The following is a 21,987-nucleotide window of genomic DNA, read 5'->3' as shown; positions in this document are numbered from 1 at the left end:
GTTTTGACGTTCCGTGACAGGCCCCCGCACCCCCACCTCCGGGCCGACCGGGCGACCGGAATGAATCCCGGTGTCCCGATCCGAACCTTCAGAGCGGGCCGGCTGGGGAGTGCCAAGCACTCCGTACCTGCACTTTCCGTCCCTGCGGTCCCAAATACCGGAACCACCCGAATACCACTTTATTTGACAAAATGAGGTGCGGCCTACAGCCTTAGAAAACCAACCCTAAAATTTTTTTTCACAAATATATGTCACCCGTTTGTTTTGACGTTCCGTGACAGGCCCCGCACCCCCACCTCAGGGCCGACCGGGCGACCGGAATGAATCCCGGTGTCCCGATCCGAGCCTTCAGAGCGGGCCGGCTGCACTTTCCGTCCCTGCGGTCCCAAATACCGGAACCACCCGAATACCACTTTATTCGACAAAATGAGGTGCGGCCTACAGCCTTAGAAAACTAATCCTATATCAGTCAATACCTCCAACGAGAGGGTGGTGGGAGGGTGATGGGAGGGTGATGGCAGGGTGATGGGGGAGGGTGATGGGGGAGGGTGATGGGGCAGGGTGATGGCAGGGTGATGGCAGGGTGATGGGAGGGTGATGGCAGGGTGATGGCAGGGTGATGGGAGGGTGATGGCAGGGTGATGGCAGGGTGATGGCAGGGTGATGGGAGGGTGATGGCAGGGTGATGGCAGGGTGATGGCAGGGTGATGGCAGGGTGATGGGGGAGGGTGATGGCAGGGTGATGGGGGAGGGTGATGGGGGAGGGTGATGGGGCAGGGTGATGGGGCAGGGTGATGGGAGGGTGATGGGAGGGTGATGGGATGGGAGGGAGGAGTTTGTTTTGACGTTCCGTGACAGGCCCCGCACCCCCACCTCCGGGCCGACCGGGCGACCGGAATGAATCCCGGTGTCCCGATCCGAACCTTCAGAGCGGGCCGGCTGGGGAGTGCCAAGCACCCCGTACCTGCACTTTCCGTCCCTGCGGTCCCAAATACCGGAACCACCCGAATACCACTTTATTTGACAAAATGAGGTGCGGCCTTCAGCCTTAGAAAACCAACCCTAAAATTTTTTTCACAAATATGTCACCCGTTTGTTTTGACGTTCCGTGACAGGCCCCGCACCCCCACCTCAGGGCTGACCGGGCGACCGGAATGAATCCCGGTGTCCCGATCCGAGCCTTCAGAGCGGGCCGGCTGCACTTTCCGTCCCTGCGGTCCCAAATACCGGAACCACCCGAATACCACTTTATTCGACAAAATGAGGTGCGGCCTACAGCCTTAGAAAACTAATCCTATATCAGTCAATATATATATATATATATATATATATATATATATATATATATATATATATATATATATATATATATATATATATATATATATATATATATATATATATATATATATATATATACACACACACACACACACATCATAAAAATCATGTCTAGACTTGGCAGGATAGCCTAGACGTGCCTCGATATACGCACACTTGATTTTGAGCTGTCTATCCTTAGCATGCTATAAATATAAACAATCATCCTCGTGTTGCACAGGCTGGGTGATTCATCAGTGTGCTGTCCCTTGACAGACGTTAAATTTGGTGACCTCTCTGCCGGCGCTAGTTGAACGTTGCGTCCCACTGTCTTCTATGAAGTGTACTCGAGTTATCAACAGCACCCCAAACGACTTGTTAATTCCAGCTCACGAGCACCCTTCAGGGGATACTGCATCATCACTGTGCCCCTGTTAATAAATAAATAACTATAGCTCTGCGTTCTGCATATGTAGGAGCTGTAACAGATTGTGCACACACATGCATACATACTATTACATGAGACATTACCAAACCTTATTTTAGACAAACAGCCGTTGAGTTTGGCTGGGATGTGACATCGCTTCCCAAAGCACAATGGGTACCAGCGACACAATCTTTCTAAGGATGCTTTTCACTTCACACTCGGTGCGGCAATTATGGAGGAATTTCCTCCTTCACATGGATGCCAACCGCTGGGGCTCTACCTGTGCTCTTATAAATGCTGAGTTTCAAGCAAGGAAGCAGCACATACCATTTTAACATCTATGGTGTGAGTTGCCCAGGGTTGACAGATGCAGATCGGGTGCTCTAATTGTGCCGCAATTTACAAACCTCTCTCTCTCATTTTCAGGCATTGATCTTATTCCTGGCCTTGGCTGGAGCCTGCCTTGCCTGTCACCTGCTCGTGTTCGTGCTGTCCATGTGCTGCCAGCGCCGTCACAAACCGTCTGGGCCCACCAAGAATCCCTGCGCTGCCCGTGTCTTGACCATCTCTGCTCTGCTGTGCTGGTTTGTTGTCAAATACTGCTATGTTGTGCTGATGTACCCACCTGTCTGATGTACCCACCTGTCTGATGTACCCACCTGCTGATGTACCATTTTATTAGAATACAGGGGAAATGGACTTTGAAACTGAAATCCCTTGTGACACCATCTTGAAATCCCTCATTTCCTGCACCCGGCTGTTTCGACGCTTTGATAAAGAATGTAACTTTGCTTTGTAGTTTCATTGTCTTGCAGCGTCCTCACAACACATTGTATAACGAAGCGTTGAATTCAGTTACATGCTGCGAATACACCACCAGGTATCCTTCCCTTTTGATGAAACCCGACGTATGTTATCCATGCCCATCTCACAAGCGTCCAAAAATCTCCATCCATCTCGACTTGTGCCTCAATTTGTCAGGTCTTTGTGGGATCGGCTGGGAGAGCCTTTTGGCCCAAGAGCCTTGATCACTCCCAGAATCCCGGCTCACTGTTCACCTCCACTCATCGGTTCCTCTTTACTGTCGCATGTGGAACCAAGTTTTCGCACATATTCAGTTCCATTCGTTCCTCCAGGGCTTCAAGATGGCTGTTCTGCACTACCTCAGGTCATCCCCCTCCATACTCATGATCTGTTCTACCCCAAATGACCCCATTCCCAAGCACTCCCCTTTTACAGGTTATTATGAGCCCCCCCCCCTCCTCCCTGTTCCCTCACTACTTTTACTTTGTCAGCTTGTCGGATGTTTTATTCCTCTTATTTCATCCCTGTTTTCCTCTTCCTCTTCTTGCTGCAGTTCATTCACGTTGTGCGAAGTTTGTTTACCAATGTCCTTCTCCCCCTCACCTTGCTCTCGTTCACTCACTTCCATCCACAGTGCTGTTGGTGTTTCCCCCTATCCACGTTGGTCCGTTCCATTCTGCTCCTGCGCTTCCACGAGCCTCGACCCCGGATACACAAAAGGCTTTCACAAAACAGCTGACCAGGCCTGAACTGCAGGAAGTTGTTTGTTCAGGGTTCTGGCTGTAGCTCACAGACTCCCCTTCAATGAAGTTGAATAGGACCTTTTAACGTACAATGAATGCTTCATGCTCGTTGACATGACAACCAGCTTAATACCAATCCAATGGAAGGTGCGCTTTGTGATAACGCGCCCTGCCAGTAAACACCAATCTAACAACAATATATCGTCGGGTCGGGATTCAAACCCAGTTTAGACTGGTCAAAGGAAAGTGCACCACCTCTACACCACGTCAGACGGTTCGTGTTATGAAAAGTATTCCCCCCCCCCCTCCCAACCCCCTTCCCCACCCCCCACACACACCTACATTGCCACTCTGCCCCCTTGCACCCCAAACAATGGCACTTGTTTGGTCTGTGCCTGAGCATATAAACCAGAAATACCGCAACCTTTGTTCTATCCTGCTGCTAACTTCTCAACACCAACGTTGAATAGAACAACTGTGTTTCAACTATTTAAAGGTTACTTTTAAAAGCAGTCAGACTATTTATCTTTTTTTCCCTATGATTTTCAAGCTCCACACAATGCCGAGCGAAATTTATTTTCAAATGTTCCCGAACAGATTGCGATGAATGTTTGAGTTTACAATGGTTTTGTCCCTTCTGCAGTTTGGTGATAAGCTTGGCTTTGCATTATGGCGTCATCAAACCCACGTTGCGTGAACTGTTTTTGCAGGGAAACTGAACATGTGTTACCATAGGGTGATCGCTTTTAGTTTTCCTTGCTTATCAGTTGTCACGCAGCCAATGCGCTCTACAAGGAAATGCAACTAAACTTGGACACAGGAGGAGGAGGTCATTTGGCCCATCATGTCTGTGCTTCATCCACACTATTAATTTGATATGTTTGCTTATTTGTATTCTATGTTGGTAACTCAAAATGTCACTGGTTATGAGTGGGTGAGGGGTTTTGGAGGGGGGGGGGGGGGGGGGTGAGGTGGAGCTGTGCAGGGACATCGCCAGAGTGCTTTTTGAAGATGAAGTGGGTTGTAGAGACATGAACAAATGACAGTACAAAAATAATGACAGTACACCTTTTCACCAGACACTTGGATGTATTGGCATACTCATGTGGGTGCAGAGGGGGCCATTTGGTGTTGGGCTCCAGGGCGGGAGGTGTGCCAAATTCACAAACTGTTTTGATTAGATTCATCCAGAATTTAGCTATGCTCTTAAAATTCTGGATCTTTAGGATGTTTGTAAAATAATCAAATATTTGTATATCAACAGAAATGTCATGCCTCGGGAAGTCCCTTGTTTTTCAGTGTTAAATTTATTAAAATAAAATACTATTGAGGTACCAGTGCTACACATGCGATCACAAACCCTCTCCGGCCACGGCGTCCTGGTAAAAGCCAAATACGTGATGTCAAACCTTCTCAGGTCATGGTTTCTCGGCGGCAGATTCGCTATGTGGGCTTGGTTAATGAATTGAAATTTTAATATGACGATCATAGTTTCCCTATGTCTGTAGTGAGTGGGGTTGGTGGTGACAAACAGAACATGGTACTATTACCTGCAGGTATAATGTTTGAAACTGTTACACCAGCCCAAAGTGGGGAGCCGTACTCCATATTTCAGGTGAATGTCTTCTACACTGTAATGAGTTGTAACTGTCTCGGAAACCCGTGGGTGTTTTCACCATGCTCCGAGATTCACTTCTCTATTTTTATTTTGCTTTCCAAAAAAAGGTTAAGACCAAAGCAGCAGCGCATGACAGGTTCAGGTTCACGTGTTCATATGATTGTTGCATAAAGCTCGTACACTTTGTCTTCGAATATGCTTTTCTGTCGTGTTCCAATGTTGCGAGCTGTGAAATACAGATACTGCATAGTGCATATACTGCGTGTGCCTGCCCTCTGGTGAACACTGCAGGGCGACACAGATGACCAAACGAGCTTTAACTCAGAGGCGTACAATTCAACGATGACGGAGAATACGCGTGTGGGGAGAGGCCGAAGAGCTTACCTTCACGGATCCCACCGGCAACCTTCAAACCTGTAATAATTGACTCAAACCCGAGAGAGAATTAAAATGTACAAAAAATACTGGCTATATTAAAGAAAATGCCAGTAACAAAATAAAACGTAGCAAAACTAGATTCCTAATTGGAGTGCCCCCGCACAGACTCGATTACAACACGTGGGATAAAATAACTGGAAAATAAATGTGTGATTTGTGGCAGTATGCTCCAAGCTGTCTTGAATCTCGTCAGGCATCATCAAGGATCGTCCGATGCCTCTACGTCCCTGCGCGCAAAAATGCGCTCGTTGGTGCACAGTAGGCCTTAGCGCGCAGCTCGCTCTTCAGGCCGCGCTTATCCTCACGATCTTCACAAACACCAACACCACAGCCAGACGATGCGAGGAAGTCCAGAGCCTTGACCGTTCGTTGTCAAAAACCAGGACTCAAGATTGAAAGAAGAAGAGCGATGTCGGGACACGACCGTTCACCACCAGATCCAGAACCTGAGAGAGATACAAAATCGTGGCTGCTCCCAATGAATGTCCCTCGCTGAAGAGCGCACCATATATGTCCCCGTTCTTTAAGAATGTCCCTCACTCCGGAGCACCCCGACACAAGAGAGCCATGAGGAAAGCGACAGAGGAAGAAAGAGACAAAATGTCGGGACACGACTGTTCATGATTAATCTCCCTTGCACAAGAGGAGAAAATGTTGGCCGAGCGTTCCTTTATAGTCGAGGCTTTGAAGTCATCTCACGACGTCTCCGTGTCCACTCGTATCAGCGAGTCCCATCTTAGCAGTCTTTTTGCCAATCAAATCCCGGACCAATCACTGCTCTTCGGGGCGTGGCTTCGCGGACCTTTTATGTGTGTGCTCACCAGGTCAATGTTATCCACGGTAGTGCTCTATGTCCTGTTTCCGGTTGGTTTTTATTTAGTGTGGTTAATGTGCAATTTCTAACTATATATGTGTGTAGGCTGCGTGTGTCAGAAGGAACAAAGGAAAAATAACAGAGGCCATTACATACAGGGGATTAATTACCCATAACCCCTAGCTAATTAACAAACCCCACCCCTCATGTGGATGAAGATACGCTCTTCTACGACGTATGGTCTGCACAAATTTTCTACTTATGATACATGGGGTTTCTTCTTCTACATCACGACATACGGAGCATGGTAATCTATACACTCTACCTGGCTCTAAGGTAATCGTCTACCCCCTACAAATGTAACAATACAATTGGCAGCAAAGCAGGAAGCTAGCCAGTTGTACCCCTTGTTTCCAGTTTGTTGAACGTGACAGCTGGGCCTGCATTTAATACGGCAGCGTTCAGAACAATGGTGAGCGACTCGTGTTAATTTGGGTTAATTTGTGCCAAATAGCATTTCCTGTGTTTGTTCTGTTTCTCAGTTGAGTAGAGTGAGCTGATTGGGGTCGTGGTGTGTGGTGTGTTAAGTTGCACTTCACTTTTAGAAAATAAGTGATTGAAATGTTGGATTTTTGTGTTGTTTACTTCCCACGTTTGTTCCACTATGTGAGACTTCTTCATTTTGGGATTTCAAACGTACATGCCTTTTCATTGGGGATAAAGGAACATGAAAGTACTTGCTCAATGGCGTTGCTTTTCTCCATCCAACTGTTACCCTAGTGCTGCCATGGCAGTTGGATTTTATGGCAATGCGGAGACGAACAACGGTTTGGAGGAAGCAATGGAGAGCCTGGGAAAAATGAACCATAGTTTGTCGAGTGTGGACAGGCTGGTAAGGCGCAATGCAAAAAGGAACATTTTAATCAAATAAAAAGTAGTCAAAAATGAAATGCCATTTTTAGCACACCCTTTGCAGTGATGCCTTGTTGTACAATTTTTGCTGGTTTCCAAAGTTCCCTTTGACCTGCCACCTTTTTAATGCATGCACAGGACGAAAAGCAGATTCACTGTCATCGATGAGTCTGTTGCTATTTGTGATCAAATGACAGACTTGATAAACAGCTGAAATTTTGTTTTGAAATGCAAAACAGCAAACAGACGTTGCTCTGCATTGAAGTGTTGCATGTTTCATGCTGTATTGAGCTTTATTTCGACATTAAACAAACTCTTTAATGTCATTCTATATATGCATAAAAAATTATTATTTGCAAGTTATTTGTACTGCGTGCTTACTTGCTTCCACTTGCACACGCCCTTCATGAAACAAACAAACAAGAGGACGTCATGCAGAGCACGACACTTGCAAAATCCACCCCCACCCCCAAAAAAGAAGGTTGCCATTGATCCATCAAATTGTCCATTTCATGTAGATTAAAATTGACGATCTTGATCAAAGCTTGGGTCAATAGGATGAAAAGTGACTTTTCCAGATTAAAATTGATGATTTTAGAAGTTTGACCTAGAGTTGACCTTTTGACCTCAAATAGTTGGTTTGCCAATTTAGTGACTCGATATACAAATGCTGTTAATTTTTCAAGTCAATTGGATGAAAAATGGCGATTTTAGGAATCTGACCTCCAGATGACCTTTGACCTAAAAATCAATAGGCTTCTCAAATGTGACTACCTGTGGAACTTGATGAAGTTTCATGACTATCGGTTTATAATTGTGACCCTGTAGGCGAGTGACAAAGACAGGCAGACAAACAGACAGACAATAACAAATGCAACCGACCAATATACTGTACTTGAAAAATCTTCGATTTTTTTCAAGGAAAATATCTTTAGCTCCTGCTGGAACGATTGAACTATGTAAGGAAAGTCTGGCAAGCCATAGGCACAATGCAATTTGTGAGCACATTATTTGTTCACTTGGAGCATTCAAAAAGTTATCTTAAAAAAGGCACTTGGCACTGCCCCCCCCCCCCCCCGACCCCATAAAACTATAGGATGTATTGGTACTTATAACACAAACTGATAGCGTGACTGACAGGATATGGGACTATCTCCTTAACAGCTGTACAGAAATTCACCAAATTTTGGACTTTTGATCACCACTTGGCAAGACCGTGCGAGACCAGTGTATTTTTTTGGTCTCGTCCCCCTGGATTGGGATCAAAAGAACAAATACCAAGAAATGCTATTACCAGCATATCTTTAAACCTGTCTCAATGAAACTTTGTATATGCAATCAACATTGGGGGATGCATGAAATATGTAAAGATGTTTGGATTGGACCTCTGGTTCATGCGTCCGGGGGGGGTGGGGGTGCTTAGTTTCCCAGCGGTCAAAACCGGGACAAAATGTTCATTAAAATTTGATATTTGTTCATTCCTGGTGGAACTTTTTGACCTTTTTCAACTCTTCTCTAGGTGGTAAGCTTTGGGATTTGCGATGGCGAACCATAGACGTCGCTCTACTTTTGTTTGGAGATACAGAATGGCTTTGGGCTCGCCTTTCTATCCCTGTTGACTCAAGAGCACTGTGATTGATATACAATTCATAAAATGATGATTATAGCAAAAGATTAATTGTAAAACATTATTTTTCAAAACTTTTAGCCTAATTTGATAAGTACTTGAAATAAATGGATAATAACATTGAATTTGTTTGGATTTATCATTTCACACCAGGTTCAGTCTGTGATGACCTTGCTGGCCAAAGTACCAAATGCGGTGCGCAAAATCTCGAGTTACCCGGAGATCCAGTCTCAACTGAAAAGGGCAACAGAGCAAGTCGAGGCGTTTGAGCTCAGGTTAATGGCCTTGTCATTTACGTCAAAACCAGGAGAAGCCAGCAAAGCCATTGTGGAGGCGGTCAAAGTGCTTGATAAAGCTGAATTTTACAGGTCGGTTGGTCTATAAGATGTCTCGCTTAGATTTCTCACTCCTTAAGGGTTAAACACGTGTATCGAATGTTCCTTTTATGCTAGTTGTGATGGATCACGTGAGCGAAATTCCAGAATATATTTGGGCCTCGTCTTGTTGTCAAAGTTCTCAAAAAATTGTGTTTGTTGGCCGATAGGTGGTTGGATTACCTGTTGCTGCTTTCCTTTGGTGTCAGCGTGTCCTTGCTGGCTCTTCTAGGTCTTGCAAGGCACTCCAAGACCATCCTTGTGTGGTACGCATGTATACTTCATCATGATACCATCAGCTTTATTTAAAAAATGTCTTATGGGAATTTTAATCCATAAAGTAACATAAGAGGTGAAAAAAAGAAAGAAATTGTTTGGAAGGATCACATTGGTTCGGATGCATGTCGGAGTGAATGACACCTTTTCCAGATGCTCAAGTGCTAAATGCCACATGACTGCTTACATAATTTATTTTTCCCCTACTATAGTTAAACTATAGGTTTGCTGGCCGTACGTCCGTCCCACCTGTGGTTTTCCAGACTTTTTCACCATACTCTTTAACATATTTACTGACACTTGATACATGGCTATATTATGACAAGTTGTGGAACAAGTTCAAGTTTTTGGGCATTTCATCAATTTCCCATGGTGTTATGCCCTAACAATGGTGGAAATATTCTGAAACTGCAACTTGTTCTGTAGCATTGCGTATCTAAAACAGTTTGTGCTACTCTATCTGGCTCATAATTGCTGAGTGCTTGGAACAATGATTCATTGGAACATAACGATTGGAATAATAACGAACATGATTCATCGTCGCTGGTAGTGGACAAGTACGGTATTGCAAATCAATCTCAGTGTGCGTGTTATTTTATTTTTACCTCTGCCACTGAAGGTGGATGGAGGTTATGTTTCCACCCCTGTTTCTGTCTGTCTCTTTGTCAAAGTTGTGGATGGGTTCGAACGAAATTTGGTGGGCAGGTTGGATATTTGACATGGACAAAATGATTAGATTTTGGTCAAGATTCGAATCTGGATCTGGACCTGAGAATTTTTGAAGTGATTCTTCCCCATTGAGTGATAGGGCCGAAAACGATATATAGCATGATATTTCAAAAAGTTGTAGACGAATAATGACAAAACTATGTGGTTGAGTTGGCTGGGCAACAAAAACAAGCCGATTAGATTTTGGTTCAGGTCTGAATCCAGATATGGCCTATCGGTGGGATACCAAGCGTAAACTGTTCAGACTGGAGGAGGTATGCTCTCTACCTAGTGCCGTTCTAGTTTTAAAATACAATTCCTTAATTATATACACTTTACCATCATAACAAGAAAGGAAATAGATCACATCTTTAACACTTGGAATACAGTGACAAACACGAGGGTTTGCAGAAGTGCTGAATTCAGAACTACCAACCATCACTTGCTGGTAGCCACAGTTGGTCTTCGCCTATTATGAGAAGTCGATATCACCTCCAACACAGCAAGCACTTTGAGGTTGAGAAAGTACGTGAAGGAGCCCTACCAGCAGGACCCGTCTGCTCACACTTGCATAAGATCCAGAAAGTGCTGCTGATATTGCATCTGACTAGAGCACGCCATGCAGAGAATATCTGAAAAAGGAAACTGGAGAGAGCTTCAAATAGAGAAGTGCAACGCTGTCCGTATAGACCAGGACCTATTTCTTCAAAATCAAGTGAAAGCAACCAATTAAGTAACGGCCACTAGAAACACCTGTCAGATGTCAAGTATTGTTTGAGAAACTTGAGCAGAAGCGCCTGTGCCCCACCTGCGAACCAATTAAGTTTGTGAATGGCAACCTCAACTGAGATGTTTGCTCAACTCCAGAAGTGGCAGGAGTACAGCTCTAACTTTTTGTCCTCTGTTCCCCTCAACCCACTAGAGTACTAGATGAACTGACTGCCCTTGCCAGAGCTTTACACCCAGCGAAGACATAACCACCGAACCTCCAACTTCAGAGATCAGGTGTGGCATCCAAAGCCTCAAGAATACAAAGGCTGCAGCGATATGTTGAATTTCACGTGGGCTTTTGGGAGGGAAAATGCTAACCCAGGTCACCATCTGCAAACTCGGTGCATTATTCTGTGACATCTGTAACCAATAAGCTATCCCAAGCAGTGGCTACAGCTTATCATTCCCTACTTCTGGAAACAAAAATGTATTCAGAATGCAGTAAATACAGAGGCAATACCCTCTTGTTGGTTGTAGCCAGAGTATATGTGAGGATACTCCTAAACTGAGTTCAGGATGTTTTAGATTGAAAGAGGAGACAACAGGTCGGTTTCCCATGATGGATTAACAGTCGAATAAATCTTCTTGCATCAGATTGGAGAAAAACGATTGTCTCTTGTTCCACACTTGCAGCCTATGTACAGTCATGTGAATAAGTAAGTACACCCCATGTAAAGTTTTGACTTTTTCAACATATTTCAACACACAGCTATTTGATCTTCATTTCAACAATATTGATAGATAAAGGTGATATAATATAACAAATATCATGAAACATTTACATTTTGTAGTCCATTGTATAATTTAAATAAACATAAATGCAAATTTCGCATGTGGAAAAAGTAAGTACACCCCGACATTTATCACTACTTCAAATACCTAAAATTTGAATCGGGTGCACCAGCTCAGGTGCAAATGATTCGAATATCGTTGGAGAGGATCTTGGAGGAGCCTGTCTTATTTAAACCTCAGACATTTAGTTTGGTTTGCTCTTTGTTGTTGACGTGTGCGGCGTCACCATGCCTAGATCAAAAGAGCTCTCTGAGGCCTTCAGAAAGAAGATTATAGATGCCTACGAGTCTGGGAAGGGATTTAAGAAGATCTCCAAACAATTTGAAATCGATCATTCGACTGTCTGGAAGATCATCTACAAGTGGAGAAGATTCCAAACAACTGCCAGCTTGTTCAGGCCAGGCCGCCCCAGCAAGTTCAGCCCGAGAGCAGACCGCAAGATGCTGAAAGAAGTCTCTAAGAACCCCAGAATGTCATCATGGGACCAACAGGTAGCTCTTGCCCCTGTTGATGTCAAAGTGCACGAGTCTACCATTAGAAAGAGGCTGCACAAGTTTGATCTACATGGGAGGTGTGCCTGGAGGAAACCTTTGCTGTCCAGAAAGAACATCAGGGCAAGACTAAAGTTTGCCAATGAACACCTAGGCAAAGACAAGCACTTCTGGAACAATGTGCTCTGGACAGATGAGTCAAAGGTAGAGCTATTTGGCCACAGTACCAGAAGACATGTTTGGCGAAAACCAAAGACAGCATTTGACCACAAGAACCTGATACCAACTGTAAAGCATGGTGGTGGAAATATTATGGTTTGGGGCAGCTTTGCTGCATCAGGACCTGGGCAGCTCACCATCATATAATCCACTATGAATTCTTCATTGTACCAGAGGGTGCTTGAGGATAATGTGAGGCCATCTGTCGGAAAGTTGAAGCTCAACCGAAGGTGGACCTTGCAACATGACAATGACCCTAAACATACCAGTAAATCCACCAAGGAATGGCTGAAAAGAAAGAAATGGAGGGTTCTGGAATGGCTAAGTCAAAGCCCAGATCTAAATCCCATCGAGATGTTTTGGGGGGATTTGAAACGAGCTGTGCATGCAAGAAACCCCTCAAACATCGCACAGCTGAAAGAATTCTGCATGGAGGAGTGGGCAAAAATTTCTCCCATTCGATGTCAGAGACTGGTAGACAGTTATAATAAATGCCTACTTGAGGTTGTTTCTGCCAAAGGGGGCAATACCACCTATTAGAGCCAAGGGTGTACTTACTTTTTCTACATGTGAAATTTGTATTTATGTTTATTTAAATTATTCAATGGACTACAAAATGTAAATGTTTCATGATATTTGTTATATTGTATCACCTTTATCTCTCAATATCGTTGAAATGAAGATGAAATAGCTGTATGTTGAAATATGTTGAAAAGGTCAAAACTTTACATGGGGTGTACTTACTTTTTCACGTCACTGTATATATGAATAAAGCCTTCGACTCTTTAAACCACGACTGCCGGTGGATTTCACCTGAAGAATTGGGTATACCACCGAAGATTGTCATGCTCATTGGGGCTCTCTACACCAATTCTGAAAGCTGTGTCCATATTGGAGGAGACATATCAGACTTAAAAAATGCAATGGAGGTGTTTGACAAGGTGATGTGCTGGCACCAGCACTCATCCACCCAGCTATTAACTTTATATTGAAATGCACATTGCAGAATGGAGGTCAGCATTGTGGAGTCTCCCTGGGAAATGACCAGGTATTCGCTGATTTTCACCATGTAGATGCCGTGGTCCTGCTTGCTGAATCAGTAGATGCATTTATTGACCCCTACAGGTTTTAAGTAGACATGCTTCCACTCCAGTACTCAGTCAGCTGGCTCAAGAACCAAATCGCCATGTGGATGTGAAACACGTGTGTCTACAGTAGCTGTAGATGTCAATTGTTCTGTAGACGCAGTGACAATGTGAATATCTATGGTTTGATAATAACCTCTACTGTGGACTCGATGCTGGAGATCCGCCATCATTCTGCCCCAGCTCAGTCGACACCAGCTCAGCCCCCATGCAGCCCACCACCTGCAAGTCTCCTGCAAAGCAACGACGACAGAATTTTATTTGCATGTAATTTTGTAAAATTTATTTCCTGTTGCAACTTATTCTGGAGATGCTCAGATGTCAATCGATCTCTACAAGCAACTAACAGGGATAATTAAAGAAATGTCCAAACGTCATTTTATGTTGGTTTCTGGAGACATGAACGCACAAATAGGTTTGAATGATGCAAAAAAAAAAAAAAAGGATCAGTTTACAATACAGAGACAAACAAATGGTTTTCTCCTTGATGTAATAGAAGAATGTGTCCTCTGGCATCGAATATCAAAATAAAATGGGCATATTATGAATATATACTAGCCCAGGAGGGTACAGGATGCAAATTGACTGTATACTTGTAAAGAAATTGGAAAAACAGTGTGCTAAACTGCAGATCAGACAACGCATTCTTCGAAGTAAGTTCAGATCACAGAATAGTGTCAGCAAAGATTTGCCTTTGTGTGCCAATAAAAAAATGCAATGATGAAAAGAGTACGATATGACTGGCGTAAGCTTGGAGACAAACGTCAAAAAGGCTTGCACTATTGAAGTTAGAACCAGGTTTGAATCGCTGCGAACTTAATTTACAGTAAAATAATAATTATCCACAAGAACGCTGCAGATAAATATTTGGCCTTAAAAGGAAAAGCACAAGTTTTTCTTTTTTTCCCCCCACCATCCTCTCCATGGGATGATGAGGAAGTCAGAAAAGCGAGACTTTTGAACAGTTAAATGAGGAACAAAAAAACTGAGGTACAAGGCTCGAAAAGGCAAAGAATAACTGAAAACAGGGTGCTCATTTTTCTGGCTTCGAAGGATGACAGGCTGTGTCCGACCCACCTGGTGTTGTTTAATGGCATGACAGGGGCTCAAACCCAAGACCCTAAGATCTTAAGCCAATAGCAGGCTTCCAAAGCAACTAGTGGAGAAGCTTTAAAAAGGTCAGCCAACTTTCAATATATTGTGTTAACCAAAGTAAAAATAAATTTAAAGTAAGAAAACAAAGCCAAGGCTTGGACAGTGCTCAATAAGATAAATATTATATGGAAATCAAATCTTGACAGCCTAAAGTGACATTCTTCTTGAAACAGTAGAGAGAGTTCATTATGGTGCTAAGAGTTGGACACTAACAATGCCACTTGAGATGTGATTTGATGGCTCCTATACAAGGCTGTAGAGGGCAGCACTGAATATAAGCCGAGAGAACATCAAACAAATGCAGAGCTATATGGCGGATTACCCTTTGTATCTAGTACTTAAAAAAAAAAAAGACAGATTTACCGGAAATTGTTGGTGAAGTGAGCAGAAAATTGTATTGCATCTTCTGCAATGGGAATCGAAGCAAGACGAGGTCTCACGGCAGCCCTGTTCACAACTATATGTATCGGCTTGAGAGGGGTACAAGTCTGACTCTGGCCCAGCTACCAATTATTATGGAAGATCTTGAGGATTGGAAGAAAGTCATCATAAATACCTGAGTTCGCTCAGAACAGGTGATTAAATGCTCCACCTCCAATTTTAAGATGCAGTTTAGGGCTGTCCTTGATTAGAATGTGCTTCCTTATTACCTCCACCACCAAAGGTGGATGGAGGTTATGTTTTCACCCCTGTCTGTCTGTTTGTCTGTCTGTTTGTGAATAAAATATCTCAAAGTTGTAGACAGGTTCAGACGAAATTTGGCGGAGATGTAGCGTATGTGACACGGACGAAATGACTAGATTTTGGTGAAGATTCGGATTCGCATCCGGCTACTAGAATTTTTAAGTGATTCTTCACCATTGGGAGATAGGGCCAAAAACGATACATAGCAGGATATCTCAAAGTTATGGATGGATTTGGACGAAACCTGTTGGACAGGTTGGGTGTGTGACAAGGAAGAATCGATTCTATTTTGGTGAAGATCCGGATCAGGATCCAGCTGGTATATTTTTTAAAGTGATTCTTCACCATTGAGTTATATGGCCAACCAGGCGGAGGTATGCTCTCTACTGAGTGCTGTTATAGTTGGTCATGTTTTAGTTTTTGTAACTACAAGTTTGATTTTGTATAATAAGTACAAGTGAATTTTTTAGTTTGGATTAATAGAATGAAAATGCATTCCTATGCTATGACATTTCAATGTTCTAATCTTCCCTATGGTTTTGCTGATTGTGCTGGCAGGGCGTTTGTCCTTGGACTTTTCATAATCGTTGTAGAGTGGGGTTCCCTTGGAATTCAACTGAGCACTGCAGTGGTAAGAACTCTGCAGCCTCATTTTGGATGTGTATGTATACGGTATATGTATTATTATTATTTTACTGTAGAGGCCAGAGTGTCAACACACATGGTGGCTAACCAATATTTGACTGCTCAAGAAATAATAACAATAAAGGAAAGCTCGGATGGGAGTCACAGATCAAAACAGGTGTTGAGAAGTGCAATTTTTAATTATTATCCATGTTGAAGGCTCCAGTCATGGACTGAGTCCTCATCGAGGCCAGGCCTTAAATAGAAAAACTGCGTTGATAGAAACGTGAAGAAAGAGAAAATTGTCTGAGATTTTGAGGAAGTAAAAAATCTGCTTTTTGAAAAGGGGAAGGTTGTAAGTGTTTGGAAAGACATGAGAAGGTAAAGAGTTCCATAGTTTGGCAGTGGAGGGGAAGAAACAAACATCATAAAGGCCCACCTTTAAGTTGCCAATGGCGACCTAATCATGTGATGTAGTGGCTTGTCGAGTATTCCGTGTTCTCGCTAATGGTGGAGATACACAAGCAGCAAGTTCTTGGGAGCAAAAACCGAAGTAATATCTCTAGAAAAGAGAAAGTGAATCAACTTTTCGATGTAATTCGAGTGGGTTGAGTTTTGAGGTCAGATTGGGAGAGTTGATAAGTCAGATTACTTTGGATTCAATTCTGTCCATTAAGTATGTGGAGCTAGAACCTCCCCAGATGTGGGAGCGGTACTCTATACAAGGATGAATCTATCATTTATATTGTTGAAGCATCTGTTGAGAGGAGAAGAATCTTCGACATATGAACAGGACTCCCAGTTTCTTTGAGGCAGAGTTTGAGGCATTGTTGAATAGCTCGTTTGTTTATATTATTACTTTTTTGCAATGTATTCATGAATACATTTTGAACAAAGATGCATAAATTATTAACATACTGTTTTGGCAATAGGCAAGGAATCTGTTTTTTTTTTTTTTCCCCTAACTAACTACAACAAAATTTCCTTTTGATTTCCCTCTTGTGTTGTTTCTCCTTCTCTGGTTGAAAGTGAATGCACATCTCTGACTGTTTTTGGCATTATTGACCGAATCTCTTCCGTGATGTGCTTGCCCACTAAATATTTTTCACTACCTTTACCAAAATATACTCTATACTCCCTGCATGATGAAGGTAAGTATAACATGTTACATGCTCATGTATGGACCAAGTGGAGAATTTGGGATTGCATACAAGTACAATCCCCCTTTCCTCCACCAACACCATCATATACAGGTACATGGTGCCTAACTGTCGAGCAGAGTTGAAGAAAAAATTGCAATGAAAATGTCGAGGCGTTTATAACGCACTACAAATGAATAATGCAAAAAATATGGATGATGCAAAAAATATAGTTTATCATTTTGGAATTTAATCACTCCATGATTTTTAACTCAACTGAACTATGTCCAGCTGAGTTTTTGTCGACACCCAGTGTCCGTCGTCCATCGTCTGTCTGTCTGTCTGTCTGTAAACAATTCGACGTCTACGCTCTAAAAGTCACAAAGATTGATTAAATTTGATGAAACTTGTTACGCAGCATCTTTAAGACATAAACTAGTTTGGGATTGCATTTGGGCGTTAAACGCCCAAAAATGGGCACGGCAGGGCGGCCATATTGAAAAATCAATTTTTGTCAATCTGGTACTTCTTCATGTAGCTAGAAGGCTGAAATGTGGTGTGTAGACAGTATGTAACAAACCTCAACACATATATTATGGGATTTGACTCAATTACTCACTCATCTTATTATTATGAAAATATAACAAAAGAAATCCTGTTCACCACTCTGGACTTTTGTAGTCCGACACAAGCACCTATGCCATATATTGTGATGTCGCATTTTTATGAAATCACAATGCCAATACCGTCATAGCATGCAGTATACTGTACAATATACACAGTATATCGGATTGCCACATTATGGGTATCGCGTCTTGTGATTGGGGTAGAGACATGAAAAAAGGAGTGCATATACATATATATGCATATCAACAGATGTGTGTGTGTGTGTGTGTATATATATATATATATATATATATATATAATGTCTAGGTATGCATCTATTTGCATCGTTATTGTCAAAAACATTCTTTCTTTTCAGCACAAATCTCTATACTGAACTCCTGAAAGTATGCAACAAATGGACCCATGTGTGTGACTAATAGACTATCACTTCTGTGTGCAATCAATCTGTCACCAATATTTTTGGATTGTGGATTGATTCAATACAATTTCATATGTGGACATTCTCCGAAAAGACTCATGGCATGTTTTTCATCATCACAGCATGCAAAATGCGTACTTTAATATTGTAATGGTTTTGCTCTAAATGTTGTTGTACACAGAGTTCAACGCATTACCACTTTCCACACCGACTATATATGTTCATCGAAAATATACTCTGGCAACAACAGATTCCTGAAGAACAGTCGTACAGTTCAAGATCGAAATGTTGGAAAGCTGTTTACTCGAGTTATCAGCTAGGAACATAGTAAAAGAGCATCTAGCATTTGTCCACTCCACAACTAAGCACCTGTTTTTCCTGTCTATGTACTAGTCTTTCAAACTATTGACAGTGTGAGAATGTATGGATAATTCAAGAGAAAATGACTAAGTTGTAATGTCACTTGAGTCCAATTCAACGAATAATGACTATGTGTGTGTGTGTGAGGAGGTGGGGATTTGATGAATGAATACTTAAACCCTGTTGAACACATCTATTGAAATATTCAACATGTCTTGATTCAATACCATACATGTATTGTTTGACCAAGTCTTTCTAAATAAATTCAAGTCTGAAATCTGAGAAAAGTAATTGTAGTTTTACTTTTCATGCCTCACTTAAAATTCAATTTTTTCTGGTTTCCTGTTTAAACATGAGATACCTTCAACATTACTGTACCTCTTTAGCACATATAAACTATATAGTTTGTGGTTCTATTATGCATATTCTAACCATATTGATATAGACCAGTTGAGTTCAGGTTCCCTGGAACCTCTAGTTTTTATATTAGGAAAATGCCATGAACCAATGTCCATAACAATTTATTTTGGTAATCGAGTTGTTCATAATGGTTTTGTCTTCCCACATCTGCCTTAAACATGGTTTGGGGCCACATTTATGAACACATTTTTAATTCGTGCTCCACTCAATTTTGTAGTTCTACCTAATTATGCCTCCGCCGACCAACATGCCGTTTTCAGGTTGTCTGTCAGTCTGTCCGTGATAGGTTTTCATTACCGCGCCAACGTGGGAACGACTGAAGGGATCTTGGTCAAACTTAGTGCAGACCTGTATGTATAATGAGGTAAAGATGAACCGATTAGATTTTGGCATCAAGGTCAGAGGTTATGTTAGGTAAAAATCCTGTCACTGCGATAACTTGTGAACCAGTGAGGAGATTCCAACCAACATTGGTATAATTATATATTAGGATTCAAAGAATAACTGACTTGATTTTGGGGTCAAGAGGTTAAAGATCAGAGGTCGTGTTAAGTTACAATTATTTTGTTACTGCGATAACTTAAGAACAGCGGAAGGGATCTTTGTCAAACTTGGTGCAGGTACGTATAATGAGGTAAAGACGAACTGATTAGATTTTGGGGTCACAAGGTCAAATGTCATGTCAACTAAAAAATTATGTCGCCGTGCCAACTTGTGAACAGATGATAGGATTTTGAACAAACTTGGTATAAGTATATATGATGCAAAGATGAACTTATTGGGTTATGGCATGAAGAGATCGAAGGTCAGAGCTCATGTCAGGTAAAAATGTGATACCTGAGAACAGCTGAATGGATTTAAATCAAATTTTGTACAAGTATGTATGATGCTGTAATAATGTGGGCGGAGGCATATCGGTTGACGTTGTGACGTTGAAGAGTGGTGTTCTAGTTGGATTTGAGCCCTGGTTCATGCCCCTGTGAGTGGAGACTTACAAATGTATGTTTAAAAAAAATAACAATAATAAATAAATAAAAAGGACACCAGCTATCACTGGCACCATGGCCAAATTACAAATTCTTGCTCTAACCTTTGTTGTCCCCCGTCGCACCGCGGAGCGAAAGGTAGGTTTGGTTTTCCCGTATGGTTTTCCCGTCCGTGCGTGCGGGCATGCGTGCGTGCGTAAGCGAAGGACCGCATTCGAATTTGGTGTTTGGGTGCAACCTACGTCAAAATCCAAGATGGCCACCGCCATGTATGTCTGATGCCCTGTATGTCTGAACCTTGTGAGCGAAATATCTTGTAAAATAAGCGAAGTACCAACTTCTAATCTGGTGTGTGGGTGTATCTCGGCATAAGGAAGAACGCTATTGAAAATTGGGTCGCCACGTCAAAATCCAAGATGGCCACCACCATATGTATGTCTGAACCTTGTGAGCGAAATATCTTGAAAAATAGGCGAAATACCATCTGGTGTGTGGGTGTACCTAGGCATAATGAAGAACCCTATTCGAAAATTGGGTCGCCACGTCAGAATCCAAGATGGCCACCGCCATGTATGTCTGAACCTTGTGAGCGGAATATCTTGAAAAATAAGCGAAGTACCAACTTCTAATCTGGTGTGTGGGTGTATCTAGGCATAAGGAAGAAAGCTATTGAAAATTGGGTCACCACGTCAAAATCCAAGATGGCCGCCTCCATGTATGTCTGAACCTTGAGCGAAATATCATATCATAGCATGTTTTCTGCGTCTTCCACTTTGTCAACTCGCATCACTTCCCCGACGGGGGACCTAGGCGTAACGCTTGTTGAACATAAATCTGACCAGCTGATTTGTGAAAGACTTGGGCCAAGCTTCGCTCGACCAACCCTACAAGAATGTAAAAAGAATAGTGGCCATTGAAGAAGATTTTGTATTGACATTTGTCCCTGACTGCTTGTTTATGTCAACCTGTTTGCATGTAATTCTTCTTGCCATCAATTTGCTCGTCTGAGCCTCAATTCTCAGAGAAAAATAAAACTAGAATGCATTTCTCGAGGCGTGTTTGCATTTCAGGCAGATTATTCTACAAAACCTAAGGGCTTTACATAATCGTCCTAGTCCCCATACACTTTTTCATTGAATTTGGATTCAGTTGTGGATCGCTATTTTCAGATGATTTTATTTTTTCCCAAACAGGCAGCGAGTGATTTTTGTGTTGATCCTCACGCATTCATCATCAATGCAACAGAGCAAGCTGGACTCTTCGGCAAAAGTGAGAACTTTTTCTTCTGTTTAAATTTTTTCCCCACCCCCCCACCCCCCACCCCCCCACCCCCCAACATTTTTGGAAGTTGAAGAAGGAGGTTGGACCCCTGCATATTTGCGGGTGCGAAAATGTGACCTGCTTCTACATTGGTGGCCCTGTGGTTCATGTATTAATGGTTTTTTGTTTTTTTTGCGGGTGCTAAAATAATCCCCACCCACCCAGGGAACACCAATTGGTATTGGTATTGTTGGTATTTATCGTGTCGTGCGCTGATCAGCAAGGCTGGTTCATGGTACAGTAAGCCAAAATGAACGTATATTTTGGATCGAAAATGAAATCGTTGTAACACAAGGACTGTGATGTCAGGACGTTTAAAATTATGCAATTTAAACTCATCTATCTTTTTAAGATAACACAACAACAACAACAACAACAACAACATGCATTTTAAGGCCATTTTCCCTGCTAGAGCGGGGGTTAGCCTTGCGGTCCCCATGACAATCTTCTCCATTTTGCCCTATTTTCTGCATCTCTCCTTGTTAACCCCCTTGCCCGCATTTCTTCTTCCACCATCTTTAGCCAAGTCTTTCTCGGTCTTCCCCGTCCTCTACTTCCTTCTACATTAACTTCCATCACTCTTCTCAACCAGTCACTTTCATCCTTCCTCAATACATGACCAAACCATCTCAACCTGTTCCTCTTCACAGCATCAATCACAGGCAATATTCCCATCATCTTTCGCAATTCATCATTTGTCTTCCTCTCTCTCAACGATACTCCGCACATCCATCGAACCATCCGCATTTCCACCCTTTCCAGCCTTCGTTGCTGC

The 21,987-nt window shown here is 42.5% G+C and overlaps 1 protein-coding gene across 2 annotated transcripts in view; it reads left to right on the top strand.

Annotated features, from left to right (window-relative positions):
* Window positions 1-21,987, top strand: part of LOC137433870 (protein tweety homolog 1) — a 58,632-nt gene that overhangs the window by 8,810 nt on the left and 27,835 nt on the right. For both annotated transcript variants that reach the window (XR_013624797.1, XM_068126290.2), the window contains exons 2-7: window positions 2,174-2,331; window positions 6,945-7,056; window positions 8,857-9,071; window positions 9,248-9,343; window positions 15,877-15,949; window positions 21,086-21,161. Coding sequence is in view for 1 of the 2 variants with exons in the window: in XM_068126290.2 (XP_067982391.1) it covers window positions 2,174-2,331; window positions 6,945-7,056; window positions 8,857-9,071; window positions 9,248-9,343; window positions 15,877-15,949; window positions 21,086-21,161 (730 nt within the window). In the remaining variant the exon portion in view is untranslated. The remainder of the gene's footprint in view (window positions 1-2,173; window positions 2,332-6,944; window positions 7,057-8,856; window positions 9,072-9,247; window positions 9,344-15,876; window positions 15,950-21,085; window positions 21,162-21,987) is intronic.

This window comes from Myxine glutinosa, chromosome 10 (genome assembly GCF_964187855.1).
Source record: "Myxine glutinosa chromosome 10, kmMyxGlut1.1, whole genome shotgun sequence".
In the NCBI taxonomy this organism is placed as follows: domain Eukaryota; kingdom Metazoa; phylum Chordata; class Myxini; order Myxiniformes; family Myxinidae; genus Myxine; species Myxine glutinosa.
This window is presented reverse-complemented; position numbering and strand designations above follow the sequence as displayed.